The 26308-nt window shown below is 40.7% G+C and overlaps 2 protein-coding genes across 2 annotated transcripts in view; both read right to left on the minus strand.

The window, feature by feature from the left end:
• Positions 1-3747: 3747 nt before the first annotated feature.
• Positions 3748-14135, minus strand: CRYBB3 (crystallin beta B3). The gene is made up of 5 exons (XM_069964106.1): positions 14049-14135; positions 12511-12629; positions 9578-9710; positions 5993-6135; positions 3748-4023 (listed from the first exon to the last, which is right to left on the minus strand). The coding sequence occupies exons 1-5, from the start codon at positions 14121-14123 to the stop codon at positions 3810-3812; spliced, it is 684 nt and encodes a 227-aa protein (XP_069820207.1). The 5' UTR covers positions 14124-14135; the 3' UTR covers positions 3748-3809.
• An 8293-nt stretch (positions 14136-22428) lies between these two features.
• KIAA1671 (KIAA1671 ortholog) overlaps positions 22429-26308 on the minus strand; it is a 148776-nt gene continuing 144896 nt past the window's right edge. The window contains exon 12 of the mRNA XM_069961336.1: positions 22429-25818. The gene's annotated coding sequence lies outside the window, so the exon portion shown is untranslated. The remainder of the gene's footprint in view (positions 25819-26308) is intronic.

The following is a 26308-nucleotide window of genomic DNA, read 5'->3' on the forward strand; positions in this document are numbered from 1 at the left end:
TGATCCCCGTATGGGTAGGAAGCAAGACAAGACACAGCTAACAGTTTCTTCTCAGCCTATTCTACACAACACTATGCAGTGTTAAACTCTTACGGGAGAGGACAAGTCAGAGATCACCTCAACCACGCTGTGGACTAGGAGAGTAACAGTGCAGGACAGTATCCACAGACAGAAGTAAGCTAGGAACTGATCCGGACACAGCAAAGTTGCTAAGGCCTGGGAACTTTATCTCGCAGCGCGGTTGTCAGCAGGAAATCCTCAGCATTCCGCTCATCCCAGGTAACAAGGTCTGGGGCCTTGTGTCACCCTCCTAGGATGGGGCACCCGACACTGGTGGGCATTAGGTGGTGTGAAGACCCAAAGGGCAATACACGGGCACAAGTATTCTCTTTTTCTTCTAAGCATTCTTCTACCTCATCCTCCAACCTCCCGGCAGAGCACAGTACTACTTGGGTTGGGACTCTCATGACATCCTCCTCTCTGCTACTCTGATTCTTTGCATCTCTCAACACGCTACTCAGTCAGCATGACTGTACTCCTCACTGTATCCCTATTACAGATCTGGTTGCTATATTGTCAAGTGTCTTATCAAGTGCTTTATCAAGAGAACTATCAAGTATCGCACCCTGTCAAAACAAAGCTGTATAACCTGCTGCACACAAGTAAAAACAAGATTATCTATGATAAAGAGACTCTGTGATTCTTCACCTCACACCGACACAGTGTACACTACAGCCTTGGGACATTTTCTTTTTCTGTGGGTGGCAGTTCCAATAGTCCGGGAGGGTCACTACACCACTCCGGCCAACCATGATATCATCCCAAGGGACCCCGTAGCAGCCTGGCAGGACACTGTCCACAGGGGAACAAGGTACAACCGGCTTTCTAAACTAAAAGCAGGCGTACTATCACACCTGTGTGCCCAACCGGCACTGGCGTCACAACATAACATCTTAAGGCCCGGCTGTATCTCGGCCAACCACCACCTCATGGCAGATACAGCTCTGAGCTTACCATTCTCTAACCTTGCACATTAACATCTGCACAGGGCAAAGAGCATGCCTAGAACACTCTCCCATAGAAATTATTGTTTCTGCTGCAGAATACAGGTTCATATGGTCCATGTGGCTAAATGTTGTAATGCTCTCTGAACACTGTTAACATCAGGTCAAACAAGGTGGCCACTCCAATAATCAGGTACAGAAAAGATTATGTCTCAGTATCTGGTTGTAATCAGTAAAGACATATGTGATACATTACCATTAGGAATAGAATAATCCAGCTTTTGTCCATCTATTTTGTTGAAATAATGGTCTGCAGGCTAGAGCTCTGTTGACTAAATCTCCTATGATGCCCTGCCCAAACATCACATATTTGAGGTGAAGCCAAATCATATATTTTTGAGTCTATAGATATAAAAGGGGAAGTCCGGGCAAAATAATTTTAACCCCTTAACGACGCATGATGGGTATACCCGTCATGCGGCCGTTAAGGGTAAACAGAGAGGGCTCCCGGCGTGAGCCCTCTCTGCAGCCCGCGGTGCCCGGTTGCTATGTGCAGCCAGGGACCGCAGGTATTAGCCGCCGCGGCCGATTGCTGCAGCCGGCTAATTAACTATTCAAATGCAGCAGTTAAAGCTAACCAGTGGCATAGAGTGAAAATCTTGGGGCGGTAACTGAATATACGCTGCTGTATACTGTACTACACTTTTTTGACCTAGTAGACCTAAGACCTAGTAGAAAGAGGTTTTAATGAATTGATAAATATAAGGCCTTCCTCGAAAGAAAGACCTAGGAAAGTTTTTGTTTGGAAGCATGTTTGCTGAACAGAACATGCACCTGTGATTCTTTTTAGCCCACTGCCGTTGTCCCCTACCAGCACTGTCCATTGCAGAGCAGCTGCATGCAGGAAATGAAGACTGTCACCTGCCACCAACCCTGATGTTTCCTTTCACGTCCGTCACTTGTAAATGTGCAGGTAAGGCATTGAGAGGCTCGTCCCCTACCGCTAGATGTAGAGCTGCACACAGTCTTCTGTTATCCCATCGCCTTCTGCCATATCGTACGCTGTCCCTGCTGTGCTGTACGTATGCTGTTTGAGTGTGCTGTGGTAAGCTCCCCCTGGTGGCCGGAAGCCGCCATATTGTACGCTCTGTCCCTGCTGTGCATGTGATATGTTAATTCTTCTTCATGGAAAAATAAGACATCCCCTGAAAATTAGACCCAGTGCATTTTTGGGGGCAAAATTAATATAAAACACTTAAAAAAATCATCTGCCATACACTATAGTACCAGTGTTATCCAGTCTAACCAGTGTCCTATGGCAACAGCATACTGGTGTTGACTGAGTATACCCCGCTGTATACAGTGTTGCACATTTTTGCTTTAAAAGTGGTGTAATTCATGGATCTGGGGGTCTTTAATGCATCCATGCATGCTCCCCCTGCTGTGCCAGTTCCATTTCCATGGTGTTTCCATCACTTTCTGAGGTTTTCAGAAAGTTCAATCACAGGACACAGAAGAGGAGTCACAGCAGCGGCTGAAGTGAGGGCGCGCCGGATTTCAACAGCGCAGCGGTACTGGAACGAAGCTGTGCCGTGGGACAGCTTCGGTTAGTATACGTGCCAGCGCCTAGCGGTGGGGCCAATAATAATTTTTTGAACTGCTTCTTTAACTCTAATAACGAGCATTCAAGCATTTTAGTACTCACTTAACTCTAGTAATGATCAGTTTTTGCAATGAACCCCACACAATCTGCCTGGTTTTATATTATGGAGAAACCTAAACTTATGGCTTAAGCACCAATTATCATGATTGCGGGGGAAGATTTCCCTTTAGATATTTCCAGACCTAGTATACACTTGATTTAACCATGGGCAATCGGAAAATAATACATAGTTTAAAAAAAATTATAAAGTGAGCGGGAAAAACAAACAAACAACAGTAGAAAATATATCAAACATGTAGACTACATTAGGTCCGATTAAATGGCCACATGTCAGGCATGCTGCAGTATACATTGGAAAAGCATAGCCTACAGGAAAAACAGGTTGTGAATTCCCTTATTTTGTTATTATGTTATTTTAAGGCTTTATAGTAAAATTGTTCAGTGTACAGTATTAGTAAGTGTACTGTATATACTGACAGCAGCTCCCTGTGTACCTCATAGAGCTAAAATAAAACCCCTTCTCCAGGCTGTGCTGCCCTGCTCTGTAGACAAGATGGCCGACATGGAGGAGCATGTGACCATGCTCCAACCCCAAGTTCCACCACTGATCCTGTACAGGCCTATGGTGGACACTGGGGGGGGGGCGGAGCATGGTCACATGCTCCTCCATGTCGGCCATTTTATGGACAGACTCACCACAGAGCAGGGCAGCCCAGCCTGGAGGAGGAGAGTCTGATTTTAGCTCTATGAGGTACACAAGGAGCTGCTGTCAGTATATACAGTGTGTACACTTACTAATACTATACACTGAACTATTTTACTATAAAGTGGGCAACCCCTTTAATCTTTATACCAATTCATATCATCCAACCCATAACATTGCTCTTCCTTCTGGATACTGCGGCACCCATCTCTCTTACAATATTTGATCCAACCGGAGAGTTAAACCAGTCTCACCTGTATATACTGTATGGCAAAATATAGCCAAGAGAATAACTCAGTGATGCAGTAATCTTTATTTAAGATTACAGACTGACAAAATAAAGAGACGTTATCAAGTTTTAAAATCATTTTACTCGTCTCTTCTTGCCGTGCTTGTCAGCAGAAGAGGGTGACAACTGGTGGGCGTGCTTTGTTCTCCTTCAGCTACTGGCAGGGGCGGGGGCAGGTGCCGCTGCGGCTGCTGCTACTGGGGCTGGAACAAAGCAACCGCGCTTGTGCCACTGCATGTCACGGATACGGCGTACAGACTGTATTTGCGGTTGGTTGGCCTCCCAGTCATTCCAGTGCCTGTATTCATTCTTCTCAAAGACATACTGACGACCTCTATAGCCAGGGTACTCATACCCTACCCATCTGCAACAAAGAATAAACTGAATTACTATAAGCCTTAATGTCATAAATTATACTTGCAATTTTGTTTGTGAAAAATAAAGGAAATAGATATATCAGTGCTTCTTCTGTTACTCATCACAAACATAACTAGACTGCTTCACTATTATAGTGACTGTCCCCTAAAAATAACTCCTGTACTATGCCCTATTAATCCCCATTGACTTCATAGTTGGGGGTCATCATCTGGGGATATCACGAGCTCAGATCTGCTACTGAGGTTAGCTCTTATCTTTGGTGGAATTAAATATCTTTATGTTTGACATGGGCAAATAATGAATTCAGTGGACACCATGCAAAAAAAAAAAAAGTTCACGCATGATAAAATTTTAGCTTTTTCACGAAGTGGGGTGACGCAACATTAAGTGCTTCTTCTGAGATGCAAATGGAGTGATTAGATCTTCACCATGACAGACTGTGTCCTTTCTAGCAAGAACAGGGAGAGGTGAGTAGCTATTACTTTTGAGGGGAAAGTCCTATTTGCAGAACAGTATGTATTATAATTACTTTCAGGGGACACGGTGTGTATTATAATTCATTTTAGGGGAATAGTGTGTCTTATTATCCATTTCAGGGAGTACAGTGCACATGGCTAATTTCTGTGGGTACAAAGTATTATTTATTTTAGGGGATATAGTATAAAGTATTATTAGTTTCTGAGATTTTATGGGGGTTTTTTGTATTTTTTTGTAGTGCTATTTTTAGAAGACACATTGACCCTGATTTACTATTACCATTTACTATTGGGAATGGTGCCAAAATTTGGGTGGGCACTGCAACTGTGCCACAATTTGCACCAGAATTGACAAGAAAAACTACTTCACCAGATGGCTGCAGGATTACATGGCTCTTTAACATATTTATGAATTTTTATTTCACCCAAAAACAGTCAGTTCTTACCATGAGATTTTTTCATCAAGGGAGAGTTGGAAATATTCGAGAACATATCAGGTAAAGGCGGACGTCTTGTTAAATAGGCCGTCTATTTAAAGGAGAAGCCTGGCCAAATTCATAATTACAGGGCCGGCAGGGGGCGGGAGGAAAATAATAAACATCCTATACTTACCAGTCCCTGTACCCTTGCATTGCTACATCACGGAGCTCGCGGATCTCACTGAATGTCATTATTTCTCCATTTCTTACTACGTCACGACGCAGCAGTAAAGGGTGGAAATAGCCTGCTAAGCCAGTCAGTGACTGCAGTGGTGTTCCCCCAGTCATAAAGTGTCTGAGCGGAGCATCCATCAGCCGGGTTGTGACGTTAGTGGGGGAAGAGATGGAGAATCCTGGCGGGGTCCAAGAGCAGGACCCCCACCCCCCTGCCCATTCAGATTTTTTTTTTTTATTGGACTTTTCCTTTAACAAGACCCAATGCCTTTCCCCACTATATTCCTGAGGTGAGAACATAGCCTTATATAATTCTTTATCCTGAAAGTGTTGACCTTAGCTTTCAAGTATTTTAAACAGTTCTCTCTATATATAGTCTTCTATTTCTGCAACTTGGCAGGAGACCTCTAAAAATATTATGTTTCCTAAAAGAATTTATGCTAATATATGGTAGTAAGCAGCCCCTTTTTTATTGTGCTGTTGAAATGGCAGAATATTGTTTTTTTGCTTAGATTAAAATATCCTATGCAACAACTACAATAGGTTCTGATTATTCATTAAATTATCATTGTGCCAAAATTACGTGTACCTGTGCCCCAGAATTAAGCCAGATTGATAAATTAGTTGGGAAAAGCAATGTTGGGCAAAGAAAAAAAGAAAAAAGACACTAGAAGTAAATCAGTGCCAGTATATGGTGTTATTATTTTCAGGGGGTTTCTGAAGAAGCGGTATCTATATGGTCACCAATATGTGAAATCAATTTGAACCTACATTATAATAAATAGATAAAAACACAATAACATATATTTAAAAAATGAGCTCTTACGTTCCATTGAGGACCTTAATACTGGCCACTCGGTCCTGGAAGCCATGGGCCCACAGACTGGGTACATCATCATCCACAATCTCCATCTTCCTTCCATTATAGCCAGCATTTTCAAATAAGTGGATCTTATGGTCAGCACTGTCCTACATTGAAACATGGACATGAACAAAGTAAATATGGGTGGCGACACATAAATCCAATATACATAAACATTTATAATATGTTTAATAGATACTGAAAATATAAAAGGAATTAGCAGGTAACGGGCACTATTATTATATTGGACAATAAGCTGCCTCAACAAGTTAAGAAGTTGAGTTAAGTAGTTATTACTTATTTTACTGGGGGGGGGGGGTAGCTATAGAGGATTCAGAGTTGGAAGTCATACTTGGGTCCTGATGCGTAAGGGCCCTATTACACCAATAGATATCTGACCAATTTATCTGACAAAAGCCAAAACCAGGAACAGACTATAAACGGAGAACAGGTCATAAAGGAAAGACTGAGATTTCTCCTCTATTCAAATCCATTCCTGGCTTTGGCTTAAAAAAATCAGTCAGATAAATTGGTCACAAATCTGTTGGTGAAATAGGGCCCTAAGGAGGCCCAAAAGCCACATAAGAAGACACTAGTGTTATGAATGTCACATTGTAGGTGGGAGGCAAGCATGTATTTTGGACGTCGTGCCTGCTGAATGGAGTGTTAGGCAATCAGTGTCTGATGAAGAGTACGTGCCCAAAACATTGTGCATGGAACTTATTGATTGCCTTTCTGAAAATATCGAATATTACTTCTAATAGCAAGCTTGTGTGTAAAGTACCTTTCTTATAGTCTACACAGTCTGTCAGTGTTTTCCTTCCTCAGGGATGAAACACCTCAGAGCCCAAACAGTTCACCAACAGCTTACCAACTATGTCCCTGTAACCACCCTCTGGTCTTAAAGGAGAAGTCCTGTGAAAATTTTTATTCAAGTATTGTATTGCCCCCCAAAAGTTATACAAATCACCAATATACACTTATTACAGGAAATGCTAATAAAGTCCCTTTTTCCCTGCACTTACTACTGCATCAAGGCTTCACTCCCTGGATAAAATGGTGATGTCACTCCCTGGATAACATGGTGATGTCACGACCAGACACCCAGAGCTGTGCGGGCTGTGGCTGCTGGAGAGGATGATGGCAGAGGGATGCTCGGTGTCCCTCCAGTGCCCTGTGTCACTCAGTGTCCCCCTCTCCAGCAGCCACAGCCCGCACAGCTCTGGGAGTCGGGTCGTGACACCACCATTTTATCCAGGAAGTGACATCACCATGTTATTAAGGAAGTGACATGACCATGTTATCCAGGAAGTGACATCACCATGTTTATTCAGGAAGTGAAGCCTTGATGCAGTAGTAATACATATATATATATATATATATATATATATATATATATTAAAAAAAAAGCTTATGAAGTGTTCAGCAAAAGGGATCTTCCATTTCTAAACAGAAAATGAAAGTTATCATCAGGACTAGTTCTTTTTTGTATGTGTGTGATAGTTATCCATTTTGATACTGCATTATTGCTGCATGATTTACAGGTATATTTCACTGTTGACCATCTGTGGCTGGGACCTAGTAGCAGTATACCCAATATAGTGGAAGCAGGGGTATACAGAAGTACGTTTATTTGGGTTGTTCACACAATGTCAAAAATATTGAAAAGGCGACGATTTTCATATTTAAAATAACGTCAGTTTTTGCCGCGATTTAACTGACTGCAATGGCAATGCATTTAAGTCAATGGGAAGATGGACGTACAATGCACACAGTGTATTGAATAACGGACGTTTTTGCCGCTGATTTCAAAATAATGAACATGATCATTATTTTCGGACGTCTTTTGCAAACAGCGGACTTTTTTATTACTTGTTCACACACAGTTTTTCTTTTGTCACCGTTCTTTCTCTGTTTTTACTAATAAATTCAATGGACTTTTTAATTAGACCGCATCCAAAGGCCAATTAGTAACCAAACTAGAATAATGTACCAACAGCCATCATTGCACTACTGGGAGGCCTGACAGCTAAATGACGTCCGTTATTTTAGACTAAAAATAAGGGACGTAATTTTAAACAGAGCTGAAAAAACGTTGCGTGAACATAGCCTTTCTGTGTTCTTACATTTTGCATGGAACCCTTTGTATAAGATGGCTTGTGGTTTTGGGTCCAATCATGTAATTGTGTATTTTTGTATGTGGTTTTTGTTCCAATAAATATTGTTTGGATGTGCAGCCAATTTATTTGCATCTGCTTTCTTGTTTTTCTGGTTATCGTTTTCTGGTCTGTCCACTGATTTGGGGGACCAGGTGTTCAGAGCCTCCCCACAAACCCAACATTGGTCAAGTATGCAGTGGGACAGTGAAAAATGGTTTGGGTTAAATTAGACGTTTAGGAGACGACACATCAGCACTGACTTTGTCCTTTTACATTTTCATCCTTTGGAAATTGTAATGTATGCAATATTCAGAATAAAAAGTACATTGGTAAATTATATCAATGTATACTTGGGCAACAACCAAACAACTATTTAAGTTTATTTAAAGCATGTTACTATGTTAAAAAAAAAAAAAAAAAAAAGTTTTCGCTTTGCTGCATCAGGTTAAGGGTCCATTTACACAGAAAGATTATCTGACAGATTATCTGCCAAAGATTTAAAGCCAAAGCCAGGAATGGATTTGAAAAGAGGAGAAATCTCAGGCTTTCCTTTATGACCTGATCTCTGTTTATAGTCTGTTTCTGGCTTTGGCTTCAAATCTTTGGCAGATAATCTGCCAGATAATCTTTCCGTGTAAATGGACCCTTACTTTGCTGCACGATGTGCTTTGAGTATTACACTGGTTATGTGCCTAGGCACCCTGGAACCAGTCACAGGCCTTATGGTAACTGGTTCATGGTCCCGAGGCCAGTCATAGGCTGCAGTGTTTGAGGAAAATATTGCTGCAGGGAAGTAAAAAGGCAGCAGGCAGGACTGAAGCTGTATTGCTGGGCTCCACAAGGCTAAGACAGGTGAGTACCCATATTTCTCTATTTTCATTTTTTATTAATTCTCCATTTAAGGCTTATATGGAAAAATATAATATAAAATATAAAAATGTATTATATAAATAATATAAAATATTATAATATATAATAATTAGAGATGAGCGAACCTGGAGCATGGAGTCCATCCGAACCCGAACTTTCGGCATTTGATTAGCGGTGGCTGCTGAAGTTGGATAAAGCCCTAAGGCTCTGTGGAAATCATGGATATAGTTATTGGCTGTATCCATGTTTTCCAGACAACCTTAGAGCTTTATCCAAGTTCAGCAGCCCCAGCTAATCAAATGCCGAACGTTCGGGTCTCGAACCCGAACCCGGTTCGCTCATCTCTAATAATAATTTTTCCCCTTACTTTTGTTTGGAGAATTTATAGTAGTACAGATCCCTTTTGGATGCAGATAACACAGAATCACTTCATAGACAACAAGCGATCAGGACAGCTCCATTACCTTCAACTACTATCACAGACCATGGCCACAATACTCAATGTCACAGTGTAACTCACAATGTTCAAGGGACGGATGGACATCAAATAGTCGCTCCTGTGGCTGTTAGACCAGGTGTCCCATCTTGGATAGTCGCCTTTTTCCAGAACAAACTGTTCCCCACCAAATGCTTGGCGCTCAAAACTGAGCCATCTGCGTATGAAGAACGTGAAATTACTGTACAGATTTTATTACTTTACTACACTATAGGGCTATGGTAACACATAGTATTCCTGTCAGTCTTTTTTACAGCAAAATTGGGAGGGAAAATGACAGGGGAAAATTATAATGGAAAGATTTGTTACAGTTTCTGTGTTTTTAATCCACTCCTGGTTTTGCTTGAAAAAATTCTGACCAAAATACTAAAAATACTGTAATTTGTGCTATATGTTAGAAGTTAATCTTATATCACTTTGATATATATATATATATATATATATATATATATATATATATATATATATATATATATATATATATTATTAGTGCTGGTATAAAATCTGTATAAGGTGTGCACATATATAACAAATCCATAACAGGATATTTGGGACTGGTTATATACTGTGTATAAAACTATATATATATATATATATATATATGAAATTATTCTACATGGGCCATTGGAGATATGTCACATCATAGTAAGGCTAGGTTCAATCCGTTTTGTTCATCTGTTTTTTGCAAAAAAAAAGGATGGAAAAAATGGACGCATTAGTGTGCATCCGTTTTGATCTGTTTTTCCATTAACTTCCATTGTAAACGGATCCGTTTTTTTTAACGGACACAAAAGTAGTGTCAGCTTTGTGTCCGTCAAAAAAATGGATCCGTTTTGATCCGTTTTTTTTTACAATGGAAGTCAATGGAAAAATGGATCAAAACGGATGCACACACATGCATCAGTTTTTTTCATGAAAAAAAAACGGATTGCAAAAACGCAGTGTGAACCCAGCCAAAGTTCCAAGCAGCATAAGAAGGTACTGTAAAAAAGAATTGCACCAAACTTCTTGTCCTATCAAATACAACCAAGTCTTTCATCCTATATGGTTTATTATTTTGCATTATTGTCAGCACTTAAAAAAAAAAAGGCTGTGTTGCAGTTGCGTATCTCATATGTAGATTGACTACTGCATTGCTGCTCCTGAGGGTAATACAGATGTATTAAGATGGATTGGTGCATTGTATATTTAGCCATGGCAGCAGCTCTGTGATATCAGATTATGCTTGGGTTATAGGCTATGTTCACATAACATTTTTTCAGCTCCGTTTAAAATGACGTCCGTTATGTTGGGACTAAAATAACGGACGTTATTTAGCAGCCTGGCCTCCCCTTAGTACAATGACTGCTGTTGGTACATTATTCTAGTTTGGGTTTACTGATTGGACTTTGGATGCAGCTTAATTGAAAAGTCCATTGAATTTAATAGTAAAAACAGAGAAAGAAGGGTGACAAAAGAAAAACTGTGTGTGAACAACTAATAAAAAAAAGTCCGCTGTTTGCAAAGACGTCCGAAAATAATGATCATGTTCATTGTTTTGCCGCCCATGGTAAAAACCTCCGTTATTCAATACACCATGTGCGTTGGACGTCTGTCTTCCCATTGACTTCAATGCATTGCCATTGCTGTCAGTTAAATTGCGGCAAAACTGACGTTTTTTAATTATCAAAATCGGGCTCCTTTTCTCAATTTTTGACGTTCTGTGATCATAGCCATAATTGTATTTTTGGTTTATGAAAGTGCTATTATTTTATTATTGCTGCTAATGTACGCATCATGAACATAGCTACTCCTGTCATCCAGTCCAGTTCTTACAGACATCCTACCGTACACTACACACCTGGGAGTAGGTGAGGCTCAATTCATAGGTCATGCTTTTATTGTTGTTGTTTATTGTTCAGATATGCTGTGAGAACGAGCTCAACAGAGATTGAAGCACATCTAGGGCTACCTCCTGTTGGCACGCACTCCACCCATCTCCAGTGGGTGTTTTAAACAAAGATTGGTTGGATCTTTCATGCCCAGTTTTTAGGCTTAAAGGGGTTGTCCAGCGAAAATCTTTTTCTTTCAAATCAACTGATATCAGAAAGTTATATAGATTTGTAATTTACTTCTATTAAAAAATCTCAAGTCTTCCCATACTTATTAGCTGCTGTATGTCATGCAGGAAATGTTGTTTTATTTTCAGTCTGACACACTGCTCTCTGCTGACATCTCTGGCCGAGACAGGAACTCTGTCTCGGTTTTCTATGAATCCCCATAGAAAACCTCTCCTGCTCTAGACAGTTCCTGTTCCTGTTGATTTGAAAGAAAAATATTTTCGCTGGACAAGCCCTTTAATGTGAGCCCAAGAGAGGCAATTGCTAGAGTAGGGCCATCTCTCTGGGGTTCACCTTGGCGTAGTGAGATGGTACATTCTATTTAATCAAATAGTTTACAAAGGACCTAATTAAAAAAAAAAAACTTTTAAACAGGTTTTTATCGTGTATACGCTGGAGGAAGTTTGTGCGACAAATCCTGGCACTTGCAGGTTGCTGTTGCACTTTCCTGTATTTTGACGGTATTTTAGACATGGTGGCATTCGAACTGCGTAGTGTGAACTGAGTTATTGGAGTGCTGAACAATTTTTGCACTTTATGCCCTAGAGATATGTCCCAAGTTTCGAGTCTGGGCTTTCAGACCCCCACATATTGCTAGAACCAGCGTGAAGAAGCACTCAGTTTACCTATCTCCACGTCTTGTTGCAGGAAACAGTCCCATAAACTTTTATAGCAGTCCATCTCCTGTGACGAGAACAGAGTGGGAAGAGAACACTTCTGCATTTGTAGCGATCAGTAGGGGTCTAAATACTCAGATGCTGACTGATCAAAACTTTTTAAAATGTCTCTAGAACATGTAAAATGTTATCTTTTTCTCAATGGCACGCCACAAGGGAACTGTATGCGCACTCTACTCACGGTCCAGATTCAACCTGGATGGACCCAACTTTCTCAAGTCCTTTCTCTCCCAAGTTCTGGCATTCACCAGTGAGCTCACACTTCTTCCCCTGGAAATTCTCCAATTCATAGAGCGTGATCTGAGAATTAAGACGTAAACCACAAAACAGTTGTGTTTATTCTATATAAAGCGCTGGTGTGCTTCCTTACATAACACATACCATATATTTCACTTAGTTTTAGAAGTAGAAGTTTTCAGGCAAAATCTTGGTATATAACAAAGTTTGCGCTCTGTTCATGTCAGTGGCACCTTCCTATACATAGGGATATGGTACTGTACGGGATTCCATACAGTGTACAAAGTTTTTTTACAATGGGATTTCAGAAGGATGTATGCCCCTGTATGCATTGTGGTATACCTTGCACACTTTTGTTCAAGGTGTATATCAGGAATTCTTCCAAAATGAACAGATATTGAGAAATCCAGCGCTACAAAAACATGGCCACTTCCAGAAACAGCATCACTCTTGTCTCCAGTTCAGGTGGGGTTTGCAATTAAGCTCCATTCACCCCAATGGAACTGAGTTGCAAAACCTGCACCCAAACTGGAGAGAAGAGTCGTGCTGTTTCTGGAAGAAAGTGACCATGTTTTTGTAGCGCTAGATAACCCCTTTAAGTCCATCCCCTTACACTTTTTATTAATGTTGGCTGAACCTGCTGCTGTTCGGCCATCAGTATAAGGTGTATGGGAGCCTCCCGAGTCTTACGGTGGAGATAGGGGTTGCATGTTGATTTTCACTGCCCAACCCCTTTGTTTTCAGAGAGATGAACTGCCAAAGAGATTTTGGCTGTGGTTTACTTATCCTCGTAGAGAAAACATGAACGTTCAGTCATGACGATTGTTCAGCTAACTGATGTTGAAGGTGTATAGGCACCTTTACAGTTTAGCTTTTGGCCTGAGTTCTGAACAAACAGCAGATTTCACTTTTTTTTCTTATCTTTATTGATAAAATTTAGATGGGCCTCCATAAATCAGTTAGCTATTTATTAAAAGCAATGGGATTTTCTACATATACAGTATACATTAGACATTTTAGCTTTAGAACTGTTGGTTTTTGGGGATAAAAAAGGAGGTAAAAAGCTATGCTTACCTCTCTACATTCCCTGGTGTCCTCCTGCCGTTTCTCTGGTTCCCCTGCTGATGCCACTGAACCTGTCTCTGCTCTGCAGTGACAGCCTGCTCAGCCAATCCCTGGCCATGGTGCTGTCCCGTCTTGGTAAATAAGCAGGCTGTCATTGTCCAGACAGCAGAGACACGGTAGGAGGACACTGGGCAATGTGGAGAGGTAAGTATAAATTTTTATTATTTTCTATATGTGAGTAAACAAAGCAAGGGCTGCCCTTGCCACATGATAATCAAGCTGTCTAATAGTTTCTCTAATCAGGATGTTTAATATGGCCCTTACACATAGGTTGTCTTGGTTCAAATCAGTCCCTGTTTCCATTGGGGTTCACAATCTTTCAAATTCACCTACATAAATGAATTATATAAACCATACCTTGTAGTTGCCACCAATACCACCATGGCTCTTACCAGCTGCCATCTGTTCTGGAGTGCTCTGTGGTTCACTCATGTTTACCTGAAAATGTATGGGGAAAAAGTAATATGAAATGAATCATAGCATAACTCTGCATGGCCCCTTTATAGTTTGTAATGCTATGATTCCACAATTGTGAACAATTATGACCTGAAATAGAAAAAATAGATCTGTGATGTTTCATAGAATTATTTCAGTCTATCTAATGGGATTTCATCTGAATGTAAAATGGTTCTAAAAATAATACTGTCATGTGCATCATTTTTCTACATGGTCCATTTACACATAGGAACTATTAATATAGGGCCCCCTTCTGGGGCTGTCAACACACATCCGACAGCTGACAGCACCCCACCACTAATTTACTTTATTGTGAGTCTTGTGTTGGCCCCCGCACCATTGTTTGCTGATATTTTATGGATAGTGGAGGAGGATCCCTGTAGACTTTTACTATTCATCAGAATAAGGGCCATGTGACGTGGCCCAACCCTGTACTGTAAGTAAATGAAATGACAATTTGCTAGATTGGCACTTTCCTACCAAGCCTTTTACACGGCTCAATAATCATGCGGCAGGGTTGCTCAGACATAGCAATATCCGTGCAGCCCAAAGTAAGGGCTGCACAGACAGTTCTTGTGTTCCCCACTCACTGCAGCCCCCTTTGGGACTTCTTAAAGGGTATGTACCATCAGGTAAATCGCTTTTCTTTTTTATATTAGCCGATTGGTGCTGGCTTGGGTATACTGGCGGTGTAAAACCATTTTATTTTAAACGCCACCCAATTCCTATGCTTGGTGCCGTTCTTTTGCCGTGCATCGGCCCAGCTCTATTCACTGGAGACGGGCCCACTGTTCCTCCAGTGTGAAGATGGACATGGCTCCATTAGAATCAACGGAGCTGCGTCACAGAGGGGAGGGGATATAGTCACATTGGGGGACGGTGAGTGTGTGAACCGGGCAGCGTTTAAAAAAAAAAAAGGATCAGATGCATAGAGCTGGGCACCGAGAATGGGAACTGGGTGGCGTTTCAAATAAAGGACCACACCACCAGAATACCCAAGCCGGCGTTAATCGGCTAATGTAGAAAAGAAAAGTGATATACCTGATTTTACATTCGCTTTAAATCGTCTATGAAGTGATAGGGCATTCAGCCAATCACTGGCCGAGACAGGACAGCTCCATGTCCAGTGATTGGCTGAGCAGCCTGTGACTTCAGAGACGGGTTTGGAAGGGCCGAAGGCGGCTGCGGTGAGCAGAGAACACAGGACTAAGGCAGCAGGACACTGGGGGCACCTGGACAGGTAAGTATAATCTTTTTTCCCATCCTGATTCAGCAGATTATCACTCTGTGTAATAGGGCCCTAAATTGTCTTCGTCCAGCGACCCCATTGCAGATATATAGGCAGATAGGTGACTCTATGACGCACAATCTCTTGCATATACCATAAAACCTGCAGCAGAATTTTCAGGTATTAACAAAGTCACGAAATAAGATCTGTTTTCAGTAGTCTATGTTCTAATAAATAACACATGATCTCACATTTTGATCTTTATCATATAATCATATAGTTCGCCTGGTTAAGTAACCTGAACAACTGTGCAGTTTTAGGTAATCCTGTGTAATTGTATTAATGTGACTTTAGCTCTCGCCTACACTTCAGTGTCTTGCCCAGAACATAATTTGTTACAACTATTAACCAGTTTAAGCTGTGTTAATAGATATTTGGAGGGAGTGTAGGTGTAAACATGAAGCCCATCAGTGAATATGATACTTCTGACCTTTAGATCAAATGAGACTGTAGGTTTATAGACATTAAACTATCCAGCATTTATTGCAATCCAGATAAATGAGCTTTTTAGATGAAATTGTCTCTTTCTCACCTAATATGAGACATTTTGCATTAGTAATAGTTCTATACAGTACATTATGCAAAGAGATAAAGGGTAGAAATTATTGCCATTTGATGCTGAATTTCAGTTTGGAATCCACACCAGAATTCTGCAGAAATACAATACAATGGAAGTGTAAAAATCTGCAGCAGATGTCAACTAAACCCAGCGTAGCTTTAAAGGGATACTGTCAGCTAGAAAAGATGTCCCATAGTGCCTATGTAATACTATATAAGTGTTATAGTGCTATGTAAGTAAGGAGACTATGCATACCTTTATTGTAGCCGTACAAGGCAGCAATTGCCTAAAATAAGTTCTTTATTTCTGCTCTGAAGTGTCATAGAGGCGTGGCCAGGATACAGAATTGCACTGAAACTCCCTGGCCACACCTCCATGACACTTCAAAGCAGAAATACAGACCCTTTTTTCAGGTGATTGTAGCCTGGGACAATTACAATAAAAGTATGCATAGTCTTATTGCAATCATAGCTATGTAGCCATGTAAGCGGTATGGGGCATCTTTTCTAGATGACAGTTTCCCTTTAAAGAGAATCTTTTAACTGCTGACACTGTTAAATAGCTGTTAGGTCAAGGAGACACATGGTACCTTTCATATATCTGTCTGTACTTCCAGAGTGTAGAAAATGCTTTTATACTCTGGTATGAGAATTCAAAAATGCTATCCCAAGCTTCTTAAGTGCAGCAAGCTGTAACACCTCTTCACTCCCCCCTCTCATATCTGACCCTGCTTGGGACTCCAGATGTCAATCAAGCAGGGATAGTAGAGAGAGGCGACATTCCAGGGTGCAGTTTTTTAGGAGCTTGGAAAAGCCTCTTTGACTCTTATACTATAGAATAAACAAATGTTTCTACATTCAGGAAGCACAGACAGATATATGAAAGGTACCATGTGTTTTATTAACTTAGCATCTAACAGTGTCAGCAGTTTGCTACCTGAATTACAGCTGACAGATTCTGGTTAATGCTTTGTGTGATGCTGTTATGGCCATATCAATATCCCTCAACTATACTTTCCTCATGTATCTATATTACCCTTAATCTCCACTAGAAGACCACTAATAAATCTTTGCATTATAGAGAAATTGTTGTTACAGATTTTCCATAAAGAAACAGTCACAGACATAGAAAACAGCCCTAGAACAAATACACATGAACACCATAAAATAGTATTACCATTTCTAATACACAATATTTGACAGACGAGTATATACTATTGAATTGGAAATTTCTTAATTGCCATAACTTTACAAATAATAAATGGTTCAAAGAACACCACTACTATCACAGTCCAAAGCAGTCCGCAGCCAACGCAAAATGGTTCAATGTCCATATTATCTCACAGCTGAAGGGTTTGTACAGTAGAAATAGCATTCTGCTATTGTGCAATAAAAGGACCACTCCATGGCCTGTGTTAGGTATTCTAGCTTCAACGATGCAATACTGACACAGCCCATGTACAAAACCATATTTCACATTCATTCAGACACCGCACTCTGCCTTACTGCAAAACTGTCAGGACGGGGAGGTAAGGACAAGACGAGACAGTGGGCCCTGAGCCTGAACCCACCCACTGTCCCTAACTACTTGCCTCAATCGGCCCTAGGCAGCCGTGGACAACCACAAAGACGTTCCCTATAATGAATAAGTGTAACACAGAACATGACAGACAGACAAACAAAAGTGAGGCAAGCAGAGGAATAAGGAACGGGGAATGCAGGAATAGACAGGGGGAGCTGAGATCAGGGTATGAACCTTAATAGCCAGCAGAGAAGGACTAGCTCTGCTTTAATTTATTAGGATCAAGAGCCCGGTCCGGATCTTCATTGGACCGGCGCTCTGATCCTCAAGGTTCCGGACAGGCAGAGGAATATGTCAATCAAAAGACACTGCTCAGCTGCAGCGATCAAGGCTAGCAGAGCTCAGTGTAACTCCTGCATTGCCAGGAGGCTGAGGAGCAAGCGGGTGTGTCACATAAAAAGTAAAAACAGGCACAGTTCACACCAGGCTACTGCACATTCCTGACAAAAACACAATGGACCACATGAAGCAGCAAGTACACCGATCCTTTCATTAGATTCTTCATTAGCGCCACTTCAGATCTAAATCAATCAACGCTAGCAAATGCACCAACATTTCTCTGTATAGATGTAAGGCATAAACTGTCTATATTCCAACAAGTTTGGTATGGTCCATATGACAAAAAAATTCAGGATCCCATTCACTTGAACTCTATACTGCCAGGTCTGCTCATCCTATCAGTCATAGTATGGTGCCTGGTTCATAAAGCACAGCATAAAGCAAACCCAGACCAAAGAGTTATGCATATTCCAAAGTCCAGAAATGAAGAACTCCAGCCTATGAGAAAGTGAGTGGACCACCATACCTCTTCTGCTGACTGTATTCTGAAATGACCATATTCTACTGCAGAGCTGGACCATATATATATGATAGCAATGAATAGAGCTTTAGATTACAAGGGTGCTGAGGCAGCAACTGTGTCTATCCCATTGTCTCCATCACATTTCACATGAATAGTCTGTGCTGGGCATCCAATGTGCACACCAGACACTGTTCTACCTTACAGCTCACAGCTCATTTTCAGAAGATTAGTGATTGACTTTGGGTCAGCATGTTGAGATTGCCTCACTCTCACTTCATGCCAAATATTTCGGCTCAAATGCAGCTATCAGCAGTTTGAAAGTATTTGGTATCCCATTGTACAAAAAATAGAAAAGAGGAAGAAAACGAGGACAGACTGAACAACATCACACCCTTACAGAGGTTCATTTCCATTTTTTTTTTCTCCCAGAAAGTGTGCACATTGGTTTAAACATAAGATTACAACATCTTCAACTGTTCTAAATTATAGCAATCTCATAAACATGACCTTACACACCCCAATTTAGATGTGAAGTACTAAAATAGGAAAACATTAGGGAAGATTTAATTAATTAATTAATTATATATATATATATGCAAAAAAGGGTGTCCGTGGAGCCTCAGTTACGAGTCTCAAAACACGGGAATAGCCAGATATCCCTCATTCCAGAGAAGGAAGCCCATTGCCAAGGGGTGCCTCCTAGTGGGGAGAGCACCAAACCACCCTGATACGTAGTCCCTCAGGTCCTCACTCTGTTGCGAGCTTTGGGACCTAAATAGGGAAACACCAGGGTGGCCCCTGTAAGTCAATTCCCGTGTTTTGAGACTCGTAAATGAGGCTCCACGGACCCCTTTTTTTGCATATTTAAATATTGTATGGGACAATCAATGGAGACTCGTAAATGAGTACTCCATTGGAATTTTTCACTGTTCTCCCTGAGTTCAGTGATTGTTGTGTTTTGTTGGTATATAAGCCTGCTAGGGCTGTAAATGGTCAGCTGGTGTTTCTGTATTCCACCCCTGATGACACCCGCTGCAACCAGTCACTGGTGGCTGTGTTCTTGAGACTAGAGATGATCGAACATCGGAAAATCTTAGGTTCTATTGAACTCGAACCTTCCGCATTTGATCCCGATGCCTTCCCGGGCCATGGGTAAGGAGGAGAGTGCCTGGGTACCGCCTGGAATTCCGGGATTCAGCCTAGCTAATAGGCTGTATTCCGGAATTCCAGGCGGTACCCAGGCTGTCTCCTCTTTCCCCACTGACCGGGAAGCCATCAGGAATTAAATGCGGAAGGTTCGAGTTCAATAGAACCTAAGATTTTCCGATGTTCGATCATCTCTACTTGAGACCTCACCAGGAGAGCTGGGACAGGGTTTCATAAGGGGTAGTAAATAGAGATGAGCGAACCTGGAGCATGCTCGAGTCGATCCGAACCCGAACTTTCGGCATTTGATTAGCGGTGGCTGCTGAAGTTGGATAAAGCCCTAAGGCTATGTGGAAAACATGGATATAGTCATTGGCTGTATCCATGTTTTCCAGACAACCTTAGAGCTTTATCCAACTTCAGCAGCCCCAGCTAATCAAATACCGAACGTTCGGGTTCGGAACGACTCGAACCCGAACCCGGTTCGCTCATCTCTAGTAGTAAACAGAAGCACCGGGGCAGACTGGGGAAACAGTTGGACTTTGCAAGGAGAGTTTTATTTTACAGCCCTAGCAGGTTTTCATTTGAGGTTTGAAAGCCCCCTTGAGGGGATCTGTCAGCTCTCACACTCACCACTGTCCAAAATGCTCGGGTGATATGCCCTTAACGGCAGTCCTCAAATGGACACCAGTCCCTATACTAGAATAATGACATGGGAGTGGGAGAGAGATCAGATAGACCAGGTCAATAACAAACAGGCACGTATGAGCAAAATCTGAAAATAGAAGGGAAAAAAAAACATGAAAAAACGCCAAAGGGTCAGAAAGACGGACTGCAAGGTCATACAGGCTAGATCAGAACCAGAAAGTCAGCTTCAGGTCCAAAGTCAAAGTCAGAAACAAATTAAAGGATTTCCCATCTGTGAGGACCAATTCAAGGATTGGATATCACCTCCTAAGGGCCCTATTACATGGGATAATAATCATGCAGAAAATGGTTAAATCATTCGGATCTAAACGATAATCTACCTGTGTAATTGGAGGCAACTATTGAAAAATCGTTCATGTGACGTTGATTTAGATCTGACCCTAAGGTTATTGTAAATAGTTTGCTGTAATTCCACATTCATTTACTGTAATTCTGTTCACTAATTGTGAATTGTGTGTAATTCCAAATCGTTCCTTCTTTTGCTGGGATCAGATGGAGTAAACAAGCACAGTAACATTGTTGTAAGCATCGTAACTAACAACTATCGTTCTGTGTAGTAAGGTGAACGAATTTAGGTTAACAATAAACAATCTCGTTTGCGATTGTTTATCGTTGTTAAAAATCGCTTCATCTAATAGGACCCTAAGGCTGATGTGACTACTGCCAAACTTTCTAAAACAACTTTTGTCCTAGCAGAGGATTGGGTTAACCTAAGAGAGCCTATGGATAGATGTATGGAGGTGACTTTTAAAAGATCTTATTCTGATGATGATGCTGTCCAAGGTTCTGTGGGTATCACCTCCTATGAGACCTCCAGATCAATAAGAAAATGGATAGAGAAGACCCAAGATGATCGATAAAGATGACATACCAGCAGCCTTTAAACACATCAACCTGGTAGATGGCTCAGTGAGTCGGATTCACAGCTAGAAGCCTGGCCCTCTCTACTACTGGCAGAGACTTCTGTTTGGCGATAACCTGTCTTCTTACCATCTGTGTAACCTGGAGTATGTACTAAGTAAATTTTTTGGTTCAAAGCTGGATACTTTCATGGACGATCAGTCATACAAGAGAGAAAAAGCCCTTCCATGGGGGTTCAGATCATTTTGCAATAGACAGAGGTTTCATGATAGGGGGCTAAGTCCAGATACCTCTAGAATACCACCTGATAAAGGGGTTAATTCTGGTTCTGGTATGTCCCTTTGGTCCCAAACCTAACACCAAACGTCAGGACTTTTGATGCCAACGAGATCCCAGCTGGAGGTCTGCTAACCTTTTTTCTCCAAATTGACTTTCTCTAATAAAAGACCAGTGGGTGATAGATGTAAGAAGAGGATATGTCTTATGCCTTGTTTCATATCCTTCATTAGAAATTAGAAAATACTTTATTCTACAAAAAACAGCCAGGCAAAATAATTTTAAGATATGTTATTGCCTAACAAAAGTTATGAAAATTGCTAAAAGACACTTATTTTGGGAGATGTACATATTCATTTTCCCTGCACTTACTACAGCATGGCCTGTTCAGGTCTCTGTAAAGATGGTGATGTCACGTCACATAAACTGCCGACTCCTGTTGAAGCGGTGGGACAGACTGGAGCAGCAGGTCTCGGCAGTTTATGTGACATGACATCACCAACTATACAGAGACCTAAACACGCCATGCTGTAGTAAGTGCAGGGAAAATACACTATAGGTGCATCTCCCATAATAAGTGTATATTAGTAATTTTCTTAACTTTTGTTGGGCAGTAATATATCTTAAAATTATATTTAAAATTATTTTCCTTTAACATAGTCACTGTAACACATCTACACACTCCCATTATGAAGAAAATTAGGAAAACATTATGAAATGAGCGGGCCACAATTTTGCTTCCATACGGATCCCAATTGTATAAAAATTATTAGCATGAACGTGCAATATGCCACTATATGTTTTATTGGTAATAAATGACCTCAGTACCAGTTTGAGATTGAGCTGTGATATGGCCTTTTATTGTGTATGTGGCCTATGGCTTCATCCACATGGCTATACAATGCAGTTTAGGTAAGAACCACATACACATGGCACTGACCCAAGTCCCATCAGAGAAAAGCTCAGACAAAACACAAATACACCAGTGTGTATGAGGTCCTACATCAACCTACCAAATCAAAGAGGAGACAAACAGACAAAAAATAAAGAGACGGAGGCATTGTTTTTAAATATATATTCTGTGTATTCAAAACCAGTTTTATTGCAATACCATCTTTGTATAATGTGTATGTGTGTGTATATGTATATATAAACATACTGTACTTACACGTGCTTATATATCCATATATATACACACTTATAATGGAATAGAATTCTTTATTGGAGCAACAAACAATACAATCTGCTGCAGCTCACTGAGATGCAAGGAACATGTAAAGGCCTCTTCACAAGCATCTCCTCCTGATACAGTAGTGCGACAGTAAGTGCAAAGGATTCTGGGATTATATACAAGTTAGTTTCTGTGCAAGAAGTTTTACAGTGGGAGTGCTACTGATTCACATATACATAAAAACTTTAGTCCTTTTAACTCATTCATTACCAGTCATGTAATATGTTGCCCCACTGGAGGAGAACACATGGAATCATCTTGTATACTGTCAGATGGCCTCACGTCAGTAGTGTCACTCTGGTACCCATATTATAGTGGAAAAGGTACTTATGGCAATGCATTTAATTTATGTTAAAAGAAAAAAAAATACATCAATGTACAGTCTATACCTGGATAAAATTACCCATTGTCGAAATAAAATTATAATAACTTCGGTTTTCAGATTCTGCAATGCATTGTCTTTTCAGAGAAAGGGTTAAAGAAAAAAGTATATTTGTGTCAAACATTATTTGCCCCTCAGTAAATGTATAAGAGGGGCTGCTGAGGATAAGAAAAAGGGGTCTCTTTTCCTACTGAAACAGTCTCTTATTTAGAGGCTGCGTCTTGTAATGCAGCTTTCTACCATTAAAGTCGATGGCGGGGAGTAGCACATGGAAAAAATATTACTAATATTACCCACCACCTCCATATTTATCAGCCAACTGGAAAGTGCAAATCCTTTATAATACCAGCAATGATTAAAACAAAAAAAAAAAAAAAAGTTTGTTTTGGCAAATAAAAATGTTCTCCATGGTGCACATTTATTTAGGCAAAAGTCTAGTGAATACAAGAAAACAAGGAGTGGGGAATACACAGAACAAAATGGGACTGTGCTGCTTACCTGCTTTAGGAAACATTCTGGGGGAAACTTATCCACTGTGTTAGTTACTCTCCGACGCAGTAGCAAAGCACCGGATGGAAAAGGATCTTAGAACTGATCCTATTCACTTGAATGGGACAGTTCAAAGCATGTGACGATTCAATTGTGCTGCCAGATAGGCCACATGGATGAACGCATTACAGGGTGTCTCCAACAAATATGTGTAAACAGAGGGTGGTCGCCTGGCCACAATGGAGAATGATTACAAAGAGAGACTCTCTTTAGGACCCATCCTGTCCTGCATTACAGAGACACCGATACCGATTGAGCTGTGTGTGGCGAGACCCTGAAACATGCAGGGATTGCCCAGGTGGAGAACCCCTTTAAGGTATATAATATAAAACTATCCAACAGATATTTTTGGATGTGATGCCTGTGACTAATAATCACAGCGCAGCTTTTTTTTTTTCCTTTTAAAAGCACTAGCAAATGAAAGCTACACCGTGATTGGCCGCTTATAGAGGAAGAAAACATACTATCTACTTTAATTCATTCACGGATTTAACCCTCTCTCTGCCAGAAAGCCCTATGTACTTCACATTCATCAGCATCTCATGCTTTCTATCATGCGCTGACAAGTCATAGAAAGGTGGTTTGTACATATTCATTTGGAAGGCATATCCCCCCTCCTGACAATCTGGTTTAAAAACACATTCTTACGCTTCCCCATTTTGTTACCAGACGGATCCGATGAACTCATGGAGTTAGCAGTAGCAGTTTTTCATGATACAAATAACATACCAATGATCGTCTACATAATGGAAAAGCCAGCAACACAAAAAAACTGTAGTCATAATGGTCCCTAAATAAAGCAGATGTTGAAAGGAAACATTATGGGAAGCTGACCGATTCGGACGAGGTTACAGTTATTGCTGCTTCAGCCTTTCCTCCCTTTGTTTGCCTCGTAGGATCTAGTTTCTGAAGCATGATTTGCTGTAAGGCATCATTATGAAGTTCCATGTGGCTCATACATTGTGTATAAGACTGCATGAGTTGTAGAAGAGCTATACAGGAAGAGTTTTGCATGGAAGGGCCGAATTTCCACTTTTGCCCACTAGCCATACCTTTTACACCGCATACGGTGTAGCTTTTTAGCATTATTACATTGTGCTTTAACCCTACAACATATAATAATCATCTTTGTCCTTCAGGTGAAGTGGATAAACAAGCTAGCTAGGCAAAAAAAAAAACTACCCTAAGAGAAACCAACATTGTAGGTTCTATGATAAATCCGGCCCTGTCTGAAATGCAAAAATAGGCACAAGAATAAGATATGAAACAAAAACATACAAAAGAATAAAAAGGTTACACAGAAGATGGGGGAAAGTACAGGGACCCAATGGGAAGCAGATATGTATGGAAGACGGGTAATGTTCAAGACAAGCACAAAAAGGGACAAATCTACTGGCTCATGCAAAGCGGAAGATGGAGCAGAGGGATATGTAAAACAGCATAAAGGCAAACCATGCTTATATTATGTGCTTCGTTTTAGTGCGCGTCATGGAAGCAAAAATGAATCCTATGGTCACAGAATGTCTCATAGCCAGTGATAGTGATGGTGGAACTACAGAGTGAAATTTCTTTGTTGTAACCAGAAAAAAAAATATTAACAGTAATTGTGCAGAGGCCAAAATAAAAGCACAGAAAACATAAAAAAAAACCAATGTGTTCATTCTGACATTCTCTTTCCTATTAACAATTTTTAAAAATTACTTTACAAAAGTAGTCAAGCATTTTTTGTTGTTATTGGCAGTAAACATTTTGTTCTTTTCTATATATATATATTTATATACTCTGGGACAAATAAATCATCTGGATAGTGAATTACAATATTCTAGGCGACATAAAAGATAAATTCATTTGTGAAACTGATTTTTTTTTTCATAAACAAATACAAAAGTCAGTCTTTTACCCCCCCCCCCCCCACTCATTCTACATTGAGTCTTCCGCATACAGAACATCTTTACGCATTCGCTCCTCTGACAGGCGCTACGGGCCACTGTCCTGACTCCCTCCATATCAATAGGTCATCAGGAGGCATGACCTTTGGCTTTTGTACAGCTCTGTTTCAAGTAGGTATCCTTTTTTCAGTTTTAAAGTGACTTATCTCTTCTACAATAAAATACATTTTTGTTTGTATCTGTGTACTAAGCAGCTTTTTTTTTTCCGCAAAAATGGGAAGGCACGGAACACGTTGCAGTTGAGATGAAGCAAGACAGCAGAAAGGTGTGCATCTGTAGGGCTGGGTGGATTAAGGCTTATGTTAAACTGCTGTGTCCTCTTGTGGTTGAGTGTTGGTTCTAAAAAAAAAATAAAAAAAATACACCAAATTTTTGAGTTAAACTACATAACGTAAGAAGAAAATGCATAATAAAGAAAAAAAAAAGTCACAATGTAAGGCTTTTGATTTCCTCGCCAGCTACAGAAGAAGCCTTTTGTGAATAACAATATCTAAGCTGCTAAAACTGGTTTACCTAAGAGAACCTGTGACTTTTCAATATATATATATATATATATATATATATATATATATATATATGTATATATAAGTATATTTAGGGGATGGCGGGGGAATGGCTTTTAAAAGGGAACTTCGGGCCGGCTTACTTCACCCTGCTACTGGAAGCAGTGCACATTTGCTTTCCAGCGCCGCTATTCTGGGCTGTGACATCAGCTGCAGTGGGTGTCTCTGGGTCCAAGCTGTGCCGCCTCCCCTATTCAGATGCAGCGAATCACAAGCGTCGTGTCTAATGAGGAGGACAGCACAGCTTGGACCCAAAGACGCCCACT

The sequence above is a fragment of the Dendropsophus ebraccatus genome, chromosome 3 (genome assembly GCF_027789765.1).
Source record: "Dendropsophus ebraccatus isolate aDenEbr1 chromosome 3, aDenEbr1.pat, whole genome shotgun sequence".
NCBI lineage: Eukaryota > Metazoa > Chordata > Amphibia > Anura > Hylidae > Dendropsophus > Dendropsophus ebraccatus.

What these genes read in the sequence shown, in the direction of transcription:
- CRYBB3 (XM_069964106.1), bottom strand. Translation starts at nt 14,123, where the DNA reads ATGAGTGAACCACAGAGCACTCCAGAACAGATGGCAGCTGGTAAGAGC. An exon ending in GTATTGGTGGCAACTACAAG is followed by an intron (nt 12,630 to 14,048) that starts GTATGGTTTATA and finishes CTTAATTCTCAG; the next exon opens with ATCACGCTCTATGAATTGGA. An exon ending in ATCCAGGTTGAATCTGGACC is followed by an intron (nt 9,711 to 12,510) that starts GTGAGTAGAGTG and finishes CTTCATACGCAG; the next exon opens with ATGGCTCAGTTTTGAGCGCC.